This window comes from Olea europaea, unplaced genomic scaffold (assembly GCF_002742605.1).
Source record: "Olea europaea var. sylvestris unplaced genomic scaffold, O_europaea_v1 scaffold1933, whole genome shotgun sequence".
Classification (NCBI taxonomy): domain Eukaryota; kingdom Viridiplantae; phylum Streptophyta; class Magnoliopsida; order Lamiales; family Oleaceae; genus Olea; species Olea europaea.
The window spans coordinates 112,967-130,949 of NW_019237161.1; the positions used below are offsets into that span (position 1 = coordinate 112,967).

A 17,983-nucleotide genomic window follows, 5' to 3' on the forward strand; every position below is an offset into this window, starting at 1 on the left:
ATATGTTGATTTCGGTAATCTAGTATCTTCTGGAAAAACATCTTCAATAATTCCAACATCATATTAAAAGATTTGTTACTCCACTAATTAAGAACTTTTATGTGCATCAATTTTACCATAAAATTCAATAATGACATTTTAGAACCAGGAAACAAAGTTCGTTGGGCTTCGGTCATCATCTTTAAGAAATGGTTGCTCTATTGATTAGGCATTTGAGGTGAAAAATTATGATTTTTGCCATGTTCTTCCCCCTCTCGAGTTTGATTAGCTTCAAATGACATGAGAGCACATAGATCTTCTAGCATATCATTCATCTCATCATCATTTTCTTCTTCGTCCAATTTAGATGTACTTCTTTCAACACCCTCCATATCATTTTCAAGTTCCTCTCCATGAATTTCACACCTTCATTTTATGCTAATCAAATAAACACATAAAAAATATAAATTCATTTTAACTCCACCGTTGTATGTAGTAATTATAATCTGGATATATCTCAGTAAGTTTTTACTAACAATGTCCAAAGTTTTGCTATGTTGTGGTGAAAAGGTTTGTGTCACTTGAATACTTAGGAGGATGTATGGCATGCCTTGAATTAAAATTTTGAACTCTGTTGCTGTAATTTCCTAAAAACTTTTTTTAATTTTGGAAGTTGTAAATTTTGCTATGTTTCCGTGAATTTTGTATTCTTCTTATTACAGAGGTAGAAAAAGGGAAAAATTCATATAATAATAGTGATGTTGATGACTCAAATTGATTCAAATTCGAAAATTGACTCAAATTGTTTCTGCCGCAAATGTTATAATAATAATGCGAATTGACTCAAATTCATATACATCTAATGATTGCAGGAATGGACTATGATTTACAAGGAGCAGTGTACAATTAATGCGTGGCAGAAACTATAGAGTTTTACGTGTCATCAAATTAATTTTGGTACACCTAACATATAACTATGCTTAAGAAAATTATTACCTTTTAACATTAGATTTTGAGAGAATCATACTGATAATGTATTATAAAATACAGAAAAAAGAGAAAAATAAAAAAGTAAGAAGACTCATGTGTTTTTATTGAGAACTAAAGCCCCTTATTTATAGAAAGGAATTAGTGAAAAAATGGAATAAAATCTAGGGTTATAGGTATATAGATGTCACTCACAAATACTACTTTATTTATTATCACCACGATATTTATTTGGTTCACTATATTTTAAAATATTTTTTCTATTTACTAATATGGCCATAACTAAAATTACGTAAATAACCATACTTTTAAACCTTTTTTTTTTTACATAAAATATTTTTTATTTGTTCCACCATAATAATTTAATTTATTTTGCTAGTATTTTCTAGCGTTTGGATTGGAAGCATACGATTTATTTTGAAGTAAAGCTAGGGATGGCAACGAGCTGCACGAGCTCGGCTTGTCAAAGTGACGAGTAGAGTTCAAGCTCGTTCAAGCACGAGATGAGCCCATGAGCTCAATTTTTATTTTTTATTTTTTGACCTTTTTGTTCCTTTATTTAACAAGCCCACGAGCCGTTCACCCATGGGCAAGCTGTCTCGGCTTGCCTAGTGAGCATGCCTGCTTGGCTCGTGCTCAGGCTCGTCAAAATACGAGCCCAAGTTGCCTTTTTACGAGCGGAGAGGTCAAGCCGATGAGCTGTTAGGCTCGATTGTCACCCCTAAGTGAAGCCTATATTGTGAATGAGTAGGATGAACAATGATATCATTAAGGCAAATAATGAAATTAGGTTTGACTTTCGTGAATTTTATTATAATTTTTTTTTTTTTAATAATTTATTTAACCGTTTCATCACTTTGAAAATCTCCATTGCGCGTGATCCATATGAAGACAAATCAAATTTCAAAATAATCTATATGAGAACAATCAAATTCTACCCACTCAAATTTCTCCATACGAGCACATATTAAATTTCGCAATAACCTATATGAGCACAAATAATTTCCACCGCCTCGCTGCAAAGGAAGTTGCATCAAGCATGATTAATGTTTTGTCAAATCCTTGGCATTCTGTCTTTTGCAATTGTATACAAAATCATCAAGTTTGGTGTATTGGCAATCAATTCTGCTATGTGTACATAAAAGTGATGCTAAAATTTCTATAGAACACACTTGTCAGCTTTTTATTGGACAATGGCAAAAAAGAAAAAGAAAAAAAGAAAAAAAAAAAGAAAAGAAACAAAGAAGATCAAACGAATGGTGCTGTGGAAAAATCCTGGCAGCAATTCCTCTGTACAAGGGAAATTGCTGATTCGCAATAAATAATTTTGGGGATGGTGGCGCCTACATTGGTGGAGGAGAGTAAGCAGATTAAGGGAATGACAATGGAGGGTAATACTTGGCAAGGGAATGACTGGGGTACAAATTTTTCCTCTTCTTGTTGTTCTTTCCTTTTCTTTTCTTTTCTTTTCTTTTCTTTTTCTAACTAGACTAGGATTAAATTTGTAAAATAAATGTGGTGCGCTTATCAAAAATATTTTTCAATTTGTGTGTTTTCATATTGTGGTGGACAAAAACAAAAATCGGGGTGACAGCAATTCAAACTCTAATTCATTACTTATTTGATTCATTGTAAGTCATTGAACAAACTACTCTCATTTTGCTTTACAACGAAAAAAAAATTAAGAAAACAGTGCGGAGAACACAAAAATCAGCAAAATAATGACAAACAAATAAGATTTCAAACTCTCTCTCTCTCTCTCTCTTTTCCCCTTCTGCTCTCTTTTAAGTACTGTGTTGATGCCAAAAACTTGCCTAACTTGCATGCAATGGCAGATTTAGGGACGGGTGAGGCTGTGCTAGAGTCCGTCCCTCCAGCCCAAATGTTAATTAAAAAGAAAGATTTGAGTATAAAAAATATATATATTATACTTGTGTGTGTGTGTGATTTTTTTGTTTTTTTTGACGTGTCAGCCCGTGTCGAATAATTTCTGAATCCGTCACTAAACTTGCATGTGATCGATGGTCTCACGTTGGGTGACTTGATATTAGTTAATTATGTCAAAGGGATTGGATCAATTGAAATAACTAAGCTTATCTTGGCTTGGGCTTGGTTCATTTTACCAAGCCCACCTTGGCCCACTTCATCTTCAAAAAATAGACAAAATAACTCCACATTTGAATTAAGATTTCACTTCCTCTAGGCACTTCCCTTACCTTATTTTCCCTTGCACTCTATATATATTATTCCAGCAGTGACTTGACCATCGAAGTACAAATAATTATTGAACATTTTCCTTCGGTCGGAGACCTTTGCCTCCTAACGGAATGTTCAACGTGTAGGTTGAATTTAGGTTGCAAAGAGGCGATCTAAGTATTAAGCATAATTACAGGGATTCTAATTTCCTTATAGACCGTATTGTCCTAGATTAATATTTTCCATATATAGCAGATTATGAATGTAATATATTCACCAATGTAACGTTTGCTCTATTAATGAAAATTGCTTCATTCCATATGAAAATTAACATGGTATCAGAGCAAGGTTAGGTTTCAAATTCATACCTTTGCATTTGCCATGGCCAAATCAGTTTCTGCCCTTATCTTGGATGCCAACAAATCCCTTACAGATGCTTCTTCTCCATACTATATGCCGCATCAGACCAACTAAACCAAATTCTTGTCAACACACCTCTTAACGGCGACAACTACCCGGCTTGGCATCGAGCAATCACTCGTGCCTTGAATGCCAAGAACAAATTAGGCTTTGTCCTCGGCACCATCAAACATCCTGTTGATGATACCGCAGCACAACTTTGGGACTGGTGCTGTGACATGATAATGTCAAGGCTTCTACATTCAATTGATCGATCACTTACAGGCAACCTTCTTTACTGTGCCACACCAAACGATTTGTGGGTCGAGTTAGAAACTCGTTTTCAACAAAGCAATGGTACAAAGATCTTCCAATTGAAAAGGGATTTAGCCAATTTTCACCAAGAACAACAATCCATCACAACATACTATGGAAAATTGAAGGAGTTATGGAATGAACTAGCCTCCTTACAGCAAATGAATCCATGTACATGCAGGGCCTCTAAATCCCTCGTTGAAATTCAAGAGACTGACAAGGTGTATCAATTCCTTATGGGACTCAACGACAGTTTTCAGCAACTTAGATCACAAATTTTGGCTACAAATCCATTCCCTTCTATAGTTCACTGCTATGCTATCCTTCATCAAGAGGAAACCCAACGATTGGTTCAATTATCCTCGCCTCGACCAGACGCCTCTGCCCTAGTTGCTCCTGCTCGTTCGACGCTACCAAAAACCACAGCTCATTATCAATGTTCTTGGCCTACTAGAACATCAATTTGTGAAGCATGAGGGAAGCCGGATCACCGACACAACAAATGTTTTGAGATTATTGGCTACTCGGAATGGTGGCCGTCCAAGAATAAACGGAGCACAATAGTGCCCCCGCCGCCGGGTATTCATCAGGTGTCCGCTACCGCCCCAGATGCCCCCATCAACCATGAGTGAAATCCCCAGCCTCTCCACCGATCAGTACGCCCAATTGATGGAACTCCTCAAAAACCCAACCCACTCCTTCGCAGGTTCTGGCTCTGTCTCCTCTTTTGTTCCTCCTTTTGGTCGTGAATCATGGATAGTGGATAGTGGTGCCACACACCACATTACTAATTTGCCCCTTAATAATTGCCATGATATTACTAGTCCACTTTATGCTTCTCTTCCCACAGGGTCGCAGTCTCCCATCTCTAGCACAGGTGATATTACTTTATCCCATCGTATATCACTTTCCAATGTTTTATCGATTCTTGAATTTAAGTTTAATTTGTTATCAGTTAGCCAATTAACAAAATCACTCAATTGCGTTGTCTCATTTTTCCCCACTTTTTGCACATTTCAGGACCTAACTACGAAGATGCTGATTGGCACGGGTAATGAGCGTAACGAATTGTATTACTTCAAACCGGCTCCAACAATTGCTCTACAATCATCGAGTCTCATCTCCTTTGATACATGGCATCAACGTCTAGGTCACCCCTCCTTAGACAATATTCCAAGTTTTATTTCTCGTCCTAAAATTATTGAACATTGTGATGCATGTAATCGTGGTAAACACACTCGATTGCCTTTTCATTTAGTTGCGAATAAAAGTTTGATGCCTTTTGAATGAATATTTTGTGATATTTGGGGGGGTTATCATACTGCCTCTCTCTCAGGTGCACATTATTTCTTTAACCATAGCTGACGAATACACTCGGGTCACATCGGTGTATTTAATGAACTTTAAATTTGAAACCTTATCTTGTTTACGTGCATTTTTTTTTTTTTTTTGTAATGGAAATTTTATTTCTCGTCCTAAAATTATTGAACATTGTGATGCATGTAATCGTGGTAAACACACTCGATTGCCTTTTCATTTAGTTGCGAATAAAAGTTTGATGCCTTTTGAATGAATATTTTGTGATATTTGGGGGGGTTATCATACTGCCTCTCTCTCAGGTGCACATTATTTCTTTAACCATAGCTGACGAATACACTCGGGTCACATCGGTGTATTTAATGAACTTTAAATTTGAAACCTTATCTTGTTTACGTGCATTTTTTTTTTTTTTTTGGTAATGATCAACACTCAATTCAACCTCAAGATACGTCACATACGCACTGATAATGGTCAAGAGTTCCTTGCTCGCACCACTCAAGATTTTTTCTATGAACAAGGCACTCTTAATGAATGCACTTGTGTGGAGACACCTCAACAGAATAGTCTAGCTGAACGAAAACATCGCCATATTTTAATTGTGGCACAATGTCTACATTTTCAGGCTCACCTTCCTGTTACCTTTTGGGGAGAATGTGTGCTCACTGCTACTTACCTTATTAATTGCACTCTTTCATCCTCCCTACATAATATTTCTCCTTTCGAACGCCTTTACCAAAAGGCACCTCGTTATGACCATTTGCGTGTCTTTGGTTGTCTTTGCTATACTCATACTACTTCCGTTCACCATGACAAGTTTCAACCCCGTGCTCGTCCTTGTGTGTTTTTAGGTTACCTATCCACTCACAGTGCTTATCGTGTTTATGACTTAGAACACAAACGAATTATCATATCCAGGGACGTCACTTTCCTCGAACATATTTTCCCTTTTAAACTTTTACCTCCACCTTCCAGCTCGCCCCTTGTCTTACCCCTTCCTGTTCCTGAAACCCCTGATCAGCCACCTATGCCTAACCCTCCTCCAGAACCCTTCCCTGTCCCTCTTTCCACTCGCCCTCGTCGCACTGTACAACGTCCTGCTCACCTTGCTGACTACCTTTACCCTACCTTGCCCTCAACCTCATCTGTTACGACTTGCACCGCTCTAGTCTCATCTTCAGGTACCACTCATCCCATTTCCAATTTTGTTTCGTATAATAAATTTTCTGCAAATCATTTTGCTTTCTTATCTGCTTTATCACAGTCCTCTGACCCTACTCAATACTCTCAAGCCGTTAAACATTCACATTGGTACGATACCATGCAAGCTAAGATTCGAGCACTTGAATCTAATGGCACTTGGGTTCTTACAACTCTTCCTCCTGACAAGAAAGCTATCGGTTGTAAATAGGTTTTCAAAACTAAACTCTATGCTGATGGTTCAATTGAGAGGTAGAAGGCTCATTTGGTGGCCAAGGGTTACACTCAAGTTGAGGGGCTTGATTATCATGACACCTTTGCCCCATTGCTAAACTTGTTACTGTCCGTTGTGTTTTGGCTATCGCAGCTGCCCGTAATTGGCATCTTCATCAACTTGATGTCAATAATGCATTTCTTCATGGTGATTTAGAGAAGGAGGTCTACATGACACTTCCTCGGGGATATGGTCGAAAGGTCGATATGGTCGACTCCTTAAATCTCTGTATGGTCTTAAGCAGGCTTCGCGTAATTGGTACTTAAAGCTGTCCTCGGTCTTATTGTCAGATGGTTTTACTCAATCTACAACTGATCATTCGCTTTTTACTCGGACTATTGGTTCTTCTTTCACTGTTGTTCTAGTTTATGTTGATGACATATTGGTTGCAGGAAATGATGTCTCTGCTATCACTACTCTCAAACATTCGCTTGATGACAGTTTCAAAATCAAGGATTCGGGCACCATGAAATACTTTCTTGGCCTTGAAATTGCCCGTTCGCCGCTTGGTATTTTTCTTAATCAGCGAAAGTACACCCTCGATATACTTGCAGATTCTGGTAATTTGGGCTCACGGCCTGCCTCTTTTCCCATAGATCAAAATTTGAAGCTACATCCTAACGATGGGACTCATGCAAAGCTACATCCCAATTCATGCAAAGCTCTCGGGATTCACATCATCGAACTGCACTTCATGTTCTATGATATCTAAAAGGCTCTCCAGGTCATGGACTATTTTATTCTGCCCAATGTGATCTCAAACTCTCTGCATACTCCGACTCTGATTGGGCCAATTGCCCTACCACTCGTCGTTCCACGACTGTTTTTTTTTTTTTTTTTTTTATTATCTCACTATTACCCACCCAGACATCTCCTTTTCTGTTCATATGTTGAGCCAATTTATGCAAAGCCCTTGGATTCACATCATCGAACTGCATTCCATGTTTTACGTTTAAAAGGTTCTCCAGGTCATGGACTATTTTATTTTGCTTAATGTGATCTCAAGCTCTCTTCATACTCTGACTCTGATTGGGCCAGTTTCCTTGCCACTCGCCGTTCCACGACTGGTTTTTTTTGTCAATCTTAGCACTAGTCCCATTTCTTGGCGTACAAAGAAACAGACTGTTGTTTCACGCTCCTCTGCCGAAGCTGAATATCGTGCTATGGCAATGGCTACATGTGAACTTGTTTGGCTCAAATCTCTCTTTCGTGATCTTGTTGTTTTTCATCCGCAACGTATATTGCTCTATTGTGATAACGAAGCTGCTCTACACATCACCCGCAATCCTGTTTTTCACGAGCATACCAAACACATTGAAATCAATTACCATTTTGTGCGTGAGAAGTATCTCTCTGGGCTCATTCTACCTACACACGTCCCTTCCACGCTTCAACTGGCTGATATCTTTACTAAGACTCTTGGAAAGAATCTTTTTGACCACTTCACTCGCAAGTTTGACATTACAGACCTTCATGCTCCAACTTGAGGGGAAGTATTCAGCATTATTACAGGGATTCTAATTTCCTTATAAACCATATTGTCCTAGATTGATATTTTCCATATATAACAGATTATGAATGTAATATATTCACCAATGTAACGTTTGCTCCATTAATGAAAATTGCTTCATTCCATATGAAAATTAACACTAAGTGTCGTTGGTCACATGATTGACAAATTTTGAACATATTGTATATTGGAACTTACCAAACATCATTATTCATTTTTACCACCCAAGAATTGGGAAAGCCATCAAAAATACATTTTTGTCCAACACGAGACATTTCCAAGATCATTGAGGTAAATTCTGCATAAAAAAGAATGCTAGGACCACATAGCATAAGTAACCTTTCATGGGACATGCATATATCCGTATTGATTTATGACAACACAATCCCAAATATCATGCAGCAGGGGTGTCGAACATGCCTTGAAGATACTAAGCTCGTTGAAGATGAATCATAGCAGCTACGCAAACATGGAAAAAGGAAGAGATGACGAATAGATTGAAAGCGAAGAAGTACGAAAAACTCCACTATAATAATGTCAAAAATTTCCTAAATATGCAGTTCAAGCAAAAGCATCTGGTAATCATAAACAAGATGATTTTACGTTCCTCTTCCATACTTCGATCACAAAATTCTCCTACTTTCAAGTGATTCATTCAAAAGCAAGATTTACATCAGAATGAACATGTCGAATCATTACAAGCATGCGAGGGAAACAGATTTAAGATGCATTTACACTGACCAAATTTATAATCTGCAGGAAAAGGCAGATTATCCATATAACGTTTATTTTGATGAAATCATACTTAACTCAAGATAACAGGAATAAAAACGCCTAGAGAACATTCTCCTCCAGCCTTCAAATAATTGCTAAATATCAAGCAAAATCAAATTGAACAAAATCCAGCTTCTGCATTTAGATTTTCAGTCATTTGGAGGAAATGGTTCTATCAAATACTAGCTATCCAACCAGGTAAATAGAGTATCAGCTCGGTTCCTATCCTTACTGAAATCATACATTAATGACTATGAGAAATACGAGAATGATCAACTGACAACCTCGGGAGCCCTTCCCCAGAATAGTTCTGCATTAGCAAGCTGATAAAGAAAATAAATGATAATGCCCTCTATATTAACAAGTTCATTTTGAGACAATACTAACTACCATTGATCCTTAGATATGCACAGAGCTGTGATAGGCAAAATTGATGGAATTGTCTGTTTCATTCTAAATGCAAGAGAACTCCCACTTAAATTTGGGTTGATTCTTCCCAAACTAAAATTTGAGGCTCCAATTCAAGGCTACCAAAGCAGAAATAAAGCTTAATACATCACGAACTCTTATCTAGTCTTCTTGCTGCAATAATCCAGTCAGTACATGGATGATACGTATTATCAGGTACATGAAATTCACATTCCATTTGCATGATAAAGAAGCCGGACGAACAACTGTCACCACAGCAAATAGTTTTGAAGAAGACCAAGAAAAGATTGTATATAAAATCAGAATAAAGAATAAGGAAGCAAAATTGTTTGGATCTTGTCAATACTACCAATTCATAGTATAGAATGCAGCCAGCCAAGATTTGATAATATTGCTCCAGATATGCAGCTTTGAATGGCATATCAAAACATTTTCTATCTTGAAATGATAACAATTCAGGCAAACACAATAGATTAATGCGATTGAGTATTTACAAGTTAAACACTTTAAGTGCCAAATACCAGGTTAGCTATTTCTTCAGATTGTGATTGACCACAGACACAGTGCAATATGATGCACATTCTAAATCCCAAAATTAACAAATTAATTCAAGCAGTTATTTGCAGTACAATGGGTACCAAACTCCAGATGAACAAACTGTAAAAAACACTCGTGTTGTGCTTTGTGAGTGACGGAGAGAGAATACAAGGCATCTCTAACACAATACCTAAGCATTGTGAAAAAAACTTCTATTTGAATAATTCTTAACTCAAAGACATTGATATTATTTAGGATAATGCATTTCATAAATATCTTAGAATATCCAATCTTAATTGCACATGCGGGTGGCATAAATGCATATTAATATCACTTTCAGTTTCAGGCAAATATAATATATAGTATGTCATCCATAACCAGAAAATGAGTGAGATAGCCTCTAATTTGAGTTTCTGGCTCAACAGGGGCTTATTCACACAATCATTAGTACATCTAGGAAAGCAAGAAACAGAAAGTCATTCAAACACCATTCCTCACGAGAGAACATGGCAATAGAATATGAAAGTTTTCCACTCAAGTTAGATAGATAAGCACATTTCGCTTTGCTTTAAAGATGCTTTTTAGCTACTTTTTTAAGAAGTATGTCTTCCATACTTCACTAAAAAGTAGCTTTTCAGCTTGTCAACATCTTGCAATCAAATACATATATCGACGTTCATCTTACAACAGACCATTTGACATATTCAGTGTCCAAAGCTCCGACATAATCGCAATGTATAGAACTATCATCTATGTTATAATACAAGTGAAGAAAGTTCTAAAAATTACCACCATAGTTGTGTATGAATGTCAACATTAAAATTGATGATAAACTGAAGAGCCAAGTTGCAATTGCCACTCCATGCAGTCCTCAAAATCAAAGCTACTCGCACAGTCCAAGAGCGCATTTTGTTGATTCTCATAACGACATATATAATTTAAACCAACAAGTATCTCACAGATTGCCACCTCCATCTTTTCGCGATCAGCAAAATATAATGTTTGGATCAAAAGAACATTTGTTTTTGTGACAATTTGATGCTGCTCAAAATTACGCTCGCTTTGCCACCTGATCATGTTATGTGCTAGTGGGGCTAGCCACTTAAGCATTTCATTAAGCCTCTCCTTCCAATCATGGGCTAGTGGCGCATCATAAATTGCCAGATCTTTTACATAAGACTTCAATTTAATCTTCAGAGTCTTTCGTAGGCTTGCTGGCAGCATCTGATATAAATCATCTCTAGCTTCTTCGCCAACTAGATGTGGGTGACGTAGCAGTTTCTCTATGACAATTATAACATTTGCATAATGCAGGGCTAAAGCAGAGCCTCCAACAGTGCTAGGAGGAGCATAAGCCATCAACCTACTTTTAGGTCCAAACCTTACTCCATTTAACGAACCAGACTTACCTGGCCTCTGGTTATCACCGAAAGGATCACTGTTCAGGGAACAAATGGAATAACCAGAAAGATTGAGTTGCTCTCTCTTCACACCACTTGAAACACTGCAGCGTCCTGAAATTTGACTGCTTCGATCAATATGACTAACATAATCATCATCGTCCACTTTCAAAGTCGAATTGCTCATATTTAAACATTCCATAAACATCCTCCCGGGCCCCATACCACATGTAAAATTGAAAGCCTCAGGACCAGACAAGCCTCCTTCACTTTTGTGCAACTCAACCTGAGGCCTAAAATTTACCCTCCTCTCCTCTGACTGCCCTTTCTCAATGGGAACTGAATGACCATAACCACTACTCTTGGCTGAAAATGACTTTGTTGAACTAGCATTTGTTTGAACTGCTCGGTCTAAATCCAAATGACAGGATTTATGTCCAGATTCTTGCTTCAATCGCTGTAAACTTCCACCAAAATTAAACTGTGACCTGGAAACCGAAGCATTCAAAATGTCCTTTTTCAAAATGGCATCCCCAAATGTTATACATATCCGCACATAGACTGTACACACAGACCTTGCCAGCAGCTCAACAACCTTATCATATGTTCGGTTCCAAAGCGAAACATCCTTCAAATGTCTCACATCTTGTTTCTGCCACATCAATTTCTGTTCGAAAGCCTTCCTACTCTCCTCATGCTGGTTTTGCTGAAATTTCTTGGTGGCCACCTCTAGCTCATTCATTACCTCAATTTCGCTATACAACCTAGCTGTGGAACCGACAAACCTCTCCATTTTCTTAATCATACTTTCCATATCCTTCACCAAGAATCCCAACTCTTTCACCTCAATCAACCCAGAAACAAGGTCCAAATACACATGCTCAAATCCTTGCAATACTGGAATTGTACATTTCTTCCCTAACCTAGACACAACGCTAGCAACCCTATTCAAATCATCTAGTTTTTCAACAAGGGCTATCTCTAAAAGCATTGACTCATCATTAGTCACAAGAGCTTTTATTCCCTCGGACTTCAAGATCTCATTTTGAAGCTTAACAATCTCAACGTCAGTCAAGGATTTATGCAAGTGAATAATCTTGGACATCACATTAGCAACTTCAAATGAAAGAATTCCAATTATTTGTTTTTCTTGCTGACCTTGTTTCTTGGATGATGACTTTTTTGAATTCTCAAGAACCGAAGCATGCTTTAAACTGTCACTCATCTGATTTCCCATCTTTAATATCCAAGTTTCAGCCACCATTTCTGTCTCTACTCAACCATATATTAGAAAAACTGAACCTGGGCTTCAGATCTGGCTACAAAATTTTCCACTCGCATTTGGCTAAGAAGATATGCAAACAGATGAAGTGCAACCTTAATACTTCAGGAAAAGAAAGCCCAGATTTTTTTTCCTTTAGCATGCAACTGCAAATTGGGTAATATGTAAAAAGAAAGAAAGAAAGAATGAATGAATGGGGGGAAAAAGAAGGGGGGAGTCCTTATTGATAATCAAGAGTGACTTTTTCAATGCCAGGGGTGTGTGCGCTTTTCTGAGCGATTTGCAGTGTGATGATTTTTCTTAAAGCTAATGTATAGGTTTATAACTTGTAACTTTCCCCTTCCAAAAAAATAACAAAAATAAAAAATAAAATAAATAAAATTTAGTTTTTCTTTTCTTCCTTTCTCTTGCTTTTTTTTTTTTTTTTTTTTTTTTCCTTTAATTATTTTAATTACGCGACACACCATTTTGAAGCTTAATATGTATTGAGAAATATATGAAAAAATTTAGTGACGATATTTAACCATTTCAAATGTGAAATTTCCTCGACCAATATTTTGTCATGTCATTAAATTGGTTAATTTTTTAAACAACGAATGAAAGAGTGACGGATAAATTAATGTTTTGATAATTACAGTTTTAACTCATAAGAATTTTAAAGTTTAATGAAAATTAGGAAACATTTGAAACACTTCGATGGATTCGTATGTATGTTTATAACTTGCAATGATTTTTATTTTTTATTTTATTTTATTTTATTTTATTTACTTTTTGCATCTCTTTATTTGGTGAGCTACCACTCTGAACATGTTGACTTTATTATTTTTAAAATATGTACCCTATGGAGAAATTTAATTTGATCAAAACTTAACGAAAATAATATATAAATCAGACTATGTACAGGTGGGCTGTAATGGAGAAACTTAAATGGGGTAGGTAAAAATTAAGCTTTTGACTTTGCATGTGAACAAGAATTAAAATTCAAATAAAAAAACATCAATTAGAATTTGCCATTGGTAGAGAAATTTAATATGCCTCTATTTTGTTTAGACAAAAATTAGAATTTTTAGTAGATTTTGATAAAAGTTAATGGAACGTGTGATTGAAAAGTTGAAAGTTCGTTAAATTGTATTATTATAATTAATTATTAATGTCTTACATTTTAATCCTTTAAGTTGAATTAAACATGAATTATATGAATTTGTTGATTTTGCATGTGGACTAGAATTGAAAATTCAAATAAAAATTTCCCGAATAGATAAAATTGAAATTTCAATACGATAAGAATGAAATGTAAATTATAATTTACTTGTATGTTAAGAGTTTGCAGAGAAGAGACGCAAAATTTAAAGCACGTTGATTGAAATAAATGCATGGTACATTCAACTACTTGCATTACTGCACATACAATTAACTACGTGTAAAATTTATGACATACAATTATCGCGAGTTAGGTAGATAGACCAGCACGTGAACAAGCATCAAATGTACTTGGAATATGTTCAAAAGATTCTTTAAATATGAGACGTTCTCTATTTTAAAGGGTTAATCTTTAAAATTATGCTTGAAAAAATTCTTTAAACTAACATTTTAATTTAGAGAGTGTGTTTGACAAATTCACTTTCTATAATTAAATACATTCAAAGTATTTCAATTTTCAATGTAGAAAAATAATAAATTAATCTAAAGAAAAGATAGTTAAAATAACAAATAATAAGTATTTCTTGAGAGTAGTAAAATTAAGTGGTAAATATAATGAGTTTGTTCGAAAACTTCAAATTTTTAACTATCTAAATTTATAAATCATCTTTAAATGATAGAATTTGCTCTTTTAAAATAGAGAGTAATTTGGAGATCCTTTTAGTACTTTTAAATGAACAAACTCTTCATTGTAGACAATGGCGAGACACAAAAAATTAAAAACCTTTGTTTGAGTAGTAAAGAAAATGAGATGTGAAATGAGGAAAAAATTATCAATGCTTCAACTAACATCATTATTAAAATTTATCAATGCCTCAACTAACATCATTGTCAATATTAAAGACAATTTTGCATATGAGATTTGTCTAAATTATCAATATTTTACTTTAAAATAATTTATTTGTAGTCATAGATGATAGTAAATAGTTTATGTTAAAGAAAAGACACAAATTATAAGTTATTTTGTCAAAAGGTGATCAATAGTTGGAGTTGGTGACTTGTTTGATAATTTTAATCAAAAGATTCAAAGACAAGAATAGAATGACAAAAAGAACCTAATGGCACTAAGACAACTAGATTATGATGTTTTTCACTTGTGGGTTTGGCTTAATTGCAGTTCAATTGCTCCAACTATTGTGTTTTAGTGATACCTAATTTGTAGCACTTTTGTGAGGAATTTTAATTCAAGGAGATAGTGTGAATAGGGTGCACGTGCAGCGATGTAATAAGTTATTTTAGTGCAAATGAAACTTACAATTATATGTACTCGACTTGATTTTAGTTTACCCAACTTTTCTTTTATGACTTTTATGTAATTTTTGTTAGGTCGAGCAAATACATAATTAATATTATTTTTACGAAATAGAGAAGTTCCCTCTCCTCATCTACATGAGGTGGATTGCTCTATCCATTCCATCTCCTTATTTACGAATAAAGCATGCTCACTACGGCTTAGGTAGTTGATCGAATCAGATAGTATTTTGGGCAATCAATGAAACCTGGCACATCAAATTCTATTCCAATCAACTTGAAGGTATGTATGAGTGGCTCATAAATGATCAAATAATATCATTTGAGAGCATTTGTTACATTTTTCAATAACTTCCAAGTCTACGTCTCTATAGTATGAAGCCAAAATATAACTTAGTGGAGTGGTAGAAAGCCTGAAGCCACATCTAAATATCACGACTCCATTAAGTAATTGGTTAAACATATATGAAAATACTTCGAGTAATTTTCCCTCCAATTGCATGTGATTATTTGTATTTGGAATCATTTCTTTTAGAAGAATATTTCTAAGGCAGTTTGGACTTACCCCACGAATCTTTTGTACTTTCTTATACAATTCGTAGTAAAATTAATTATTTGTCAATGTCATGGAGATGTTGCTTTTTGCCCACTTATTTTGTTGTTTTAGGTTTAGCCATTTATACGTACTTTAACATAAAAAAAATCGTCAAATTTGTTAACAATTACGTGAGAACTAATGATGAATCTATTTGTGATTAATAATTTAAAAGCTTTTATTGCACGATAATTTAAGTACATGGAGTTTGATTAGACATATAATCGAGTATTGAAATTAGGATTAGAATTCCTCAATTTTAAACAAAAAGAAAAAAGCAATACTTTGAAAGAATATTTTTTAAATAATTTTATATAAATAAAGAATGAGCAAAGTTATTTATCTTATTTTCTACTTTAGCACGATCTCCTGTGAATGTTAGGTTGATTATCAAAACGCTTAATACATACACAATTTTCATAAACGGTCCATGAAGAGGGATGATACTTCACATATCTAATAATATATTGTGAATGATTATTTAATAATTTAAGGGATTAAAAATGAATAATTTATTTATTTACCCTATGAATTTCTTTTTCTTTATTTTCTATAACCACATACTTGATATCTAGCATGAATTGTAAGAGATAATTGGAACTAGTAACATTGTGTGGCCAAAATAAAATTTAAACAATTGATTAACCACTTTGTTTAAGATAATTAATTATAGTTTAATCAGAAATTTCATCTCTAAGTGTCAATTATGGATTTGATAATTGTATCATGCTAAGCCACTTTGTCTTTATTTAATAGATTAATTGTGTTTTCGTAGTTTGCCTCAAGTTTTGTAAACGAGGAAAGTTGTGGTAAATTGATAGCTAAAGTAAATCTTATGACATTTATCTTTATGTTTAAGATAATTTATTATAGCTTAATCGCAAATTTAATTTATCTGTCAGTTATCGATTTGATAATTTTAATAAAATCAACTTGTCTCTATCTTGCTATGAAATAAAGTTCTGGGTGGCAAGACTAAAGGCAAACTGAAAATGATATAAAGAACAAAGAAACAAAAATTCTTTAGCATGCTTTGGAATGTTATGAAGAAAAAAAAAAAAGAATCATTCATCGAAATTGGACCAATTGGAAATTAAAATAGAAACTCAATAGAATGTTACCAAATGAAATTGCAACCTATAAATAATTCTACATTGAAAATATACATACAGTGTCCAGCAATTCATTTTTTTTACAAATAAGGAGAACCTCTCTTTAAAAATACACGTTATGACTTAGAATCAAGTCTCGAAGTATGATTTGGAGATTCGTGTTCATATTATGGAAAACTGATGTCTACCAATAATAGTGGATAAAAATCTAAACATTTTGATAGATAGCTAACCTAATAACAAGAAATTAGTTTTCACCTACTATTGGCCCCTTTACATGAAGAAATGAAGATGGTGCCCCTTGCCCACCTATGGAAGAACAAATCATTGTTAAAGATAAATTACAATTTGCAAACTCCTATGTAGCATTCCATTTAAAATTATATATATACCACTTGACTTCGCTTCTTCTATGCATTTGAATATAAGAGGTCATCTTACTAATTAGCGAGATGTTGCATAAATAACTAGCTAACTATTAAGGATGGTTTTCTATGACTGTTACAAACGTAGTGGCACGGTTTGTCAAACTCAAATTTCGCTTTTTGTTGGTTCAAGCCCTAATTTTACGCTCTCTCATGTTGTCTCCCATTATTGCTTCGTGTGCTTTCCTTTGGAAACGTTACTTATTTTATTTATTGTTCTTTTTACCTTTGATATGAATGTCGTTTCTTGTGTATTAGATCATGGTTATTTGATATGGTTTTGAAGACATGGTTGAATTTCAATAGACTTATTAGATGACACTTTTGATAAATAATAACATTTGCTGATGACAAAAGAATTTGAACTTTTAATATTCAGACAATTTCACTAAATACAGGTGTAAGATTACATATAAGATATGAATGATCAAATTAACTAAAGTTTGATCAAAGGTTGCTATGATAACATCTTTTATTAGTCTAACTTTTTCATCAATTTTATTATTATTATTTTTTTTGGGTAACACTTGTAATGGGAATATTAAACTTTTTCCCTCAAAGTGAAAAAGATGGTCATTTCGTTCATCTTAATTGAAAGAAAGATAAAGAAAGTAAAACAAGAAACAAAAAGAAACCATTATGTATCAGCAACCTAAATCAAAAGTGTTGTAGCACATTCTTTGAGGAGGATGTTGAATCAAAAGTGTTGTAGGCCATTTCGAATACGAAATTATCGTTAGTCGTTTTAGGCTGAGTTAGCTAAGCTCTAAAAGCAATCGTTTGAGGAACAGAATCATTTAA

At 34.6% G+C, this 17,983-nt stretch overlaps 2 protein-coding genes across 2 annotated transcripts; one reads left to right on the plus strand and one right to left on the minus strand.

Moving 5' to 3' along the window:
• Positions 1–2,299: 2,299 nt before the first annotated feature.
• On the plus strand, positions 2,300–4,352 carry LOC111379131. Its single transcript, XM_023002465.1, has 3 exons — positions 2,300–2,384; positions 3,418–3,510; positions 3,628–4,352. Exons 1-3 carry the CDS (start codon positions 2,300–2,302, stop codon positions 4,350–4,352), a joined length of 903 nt encoding a protein of 300 aa, XP_022858233.1.
• Positions 4,353–10,424: 6,072 nt separating this feature from the next.
• LOC111379133 lies at positions 10,425–12,892 on the minus strand. Its single transcript, XM_023002467.1, has one exon. The coding sequence runs from the start codon at positions 12,579–12,581 to the stop codon at positions 10,734–10,736; it is 1,848 nt and encodes a 615-aa protein (XP_022858235.1). The 5' UTR covers positions 12,582–12,892; the 3' UTR covers positions 10,425–10,733.
• Positions 12,893–17,983: the final 5,091 nt, after the last annotated feature.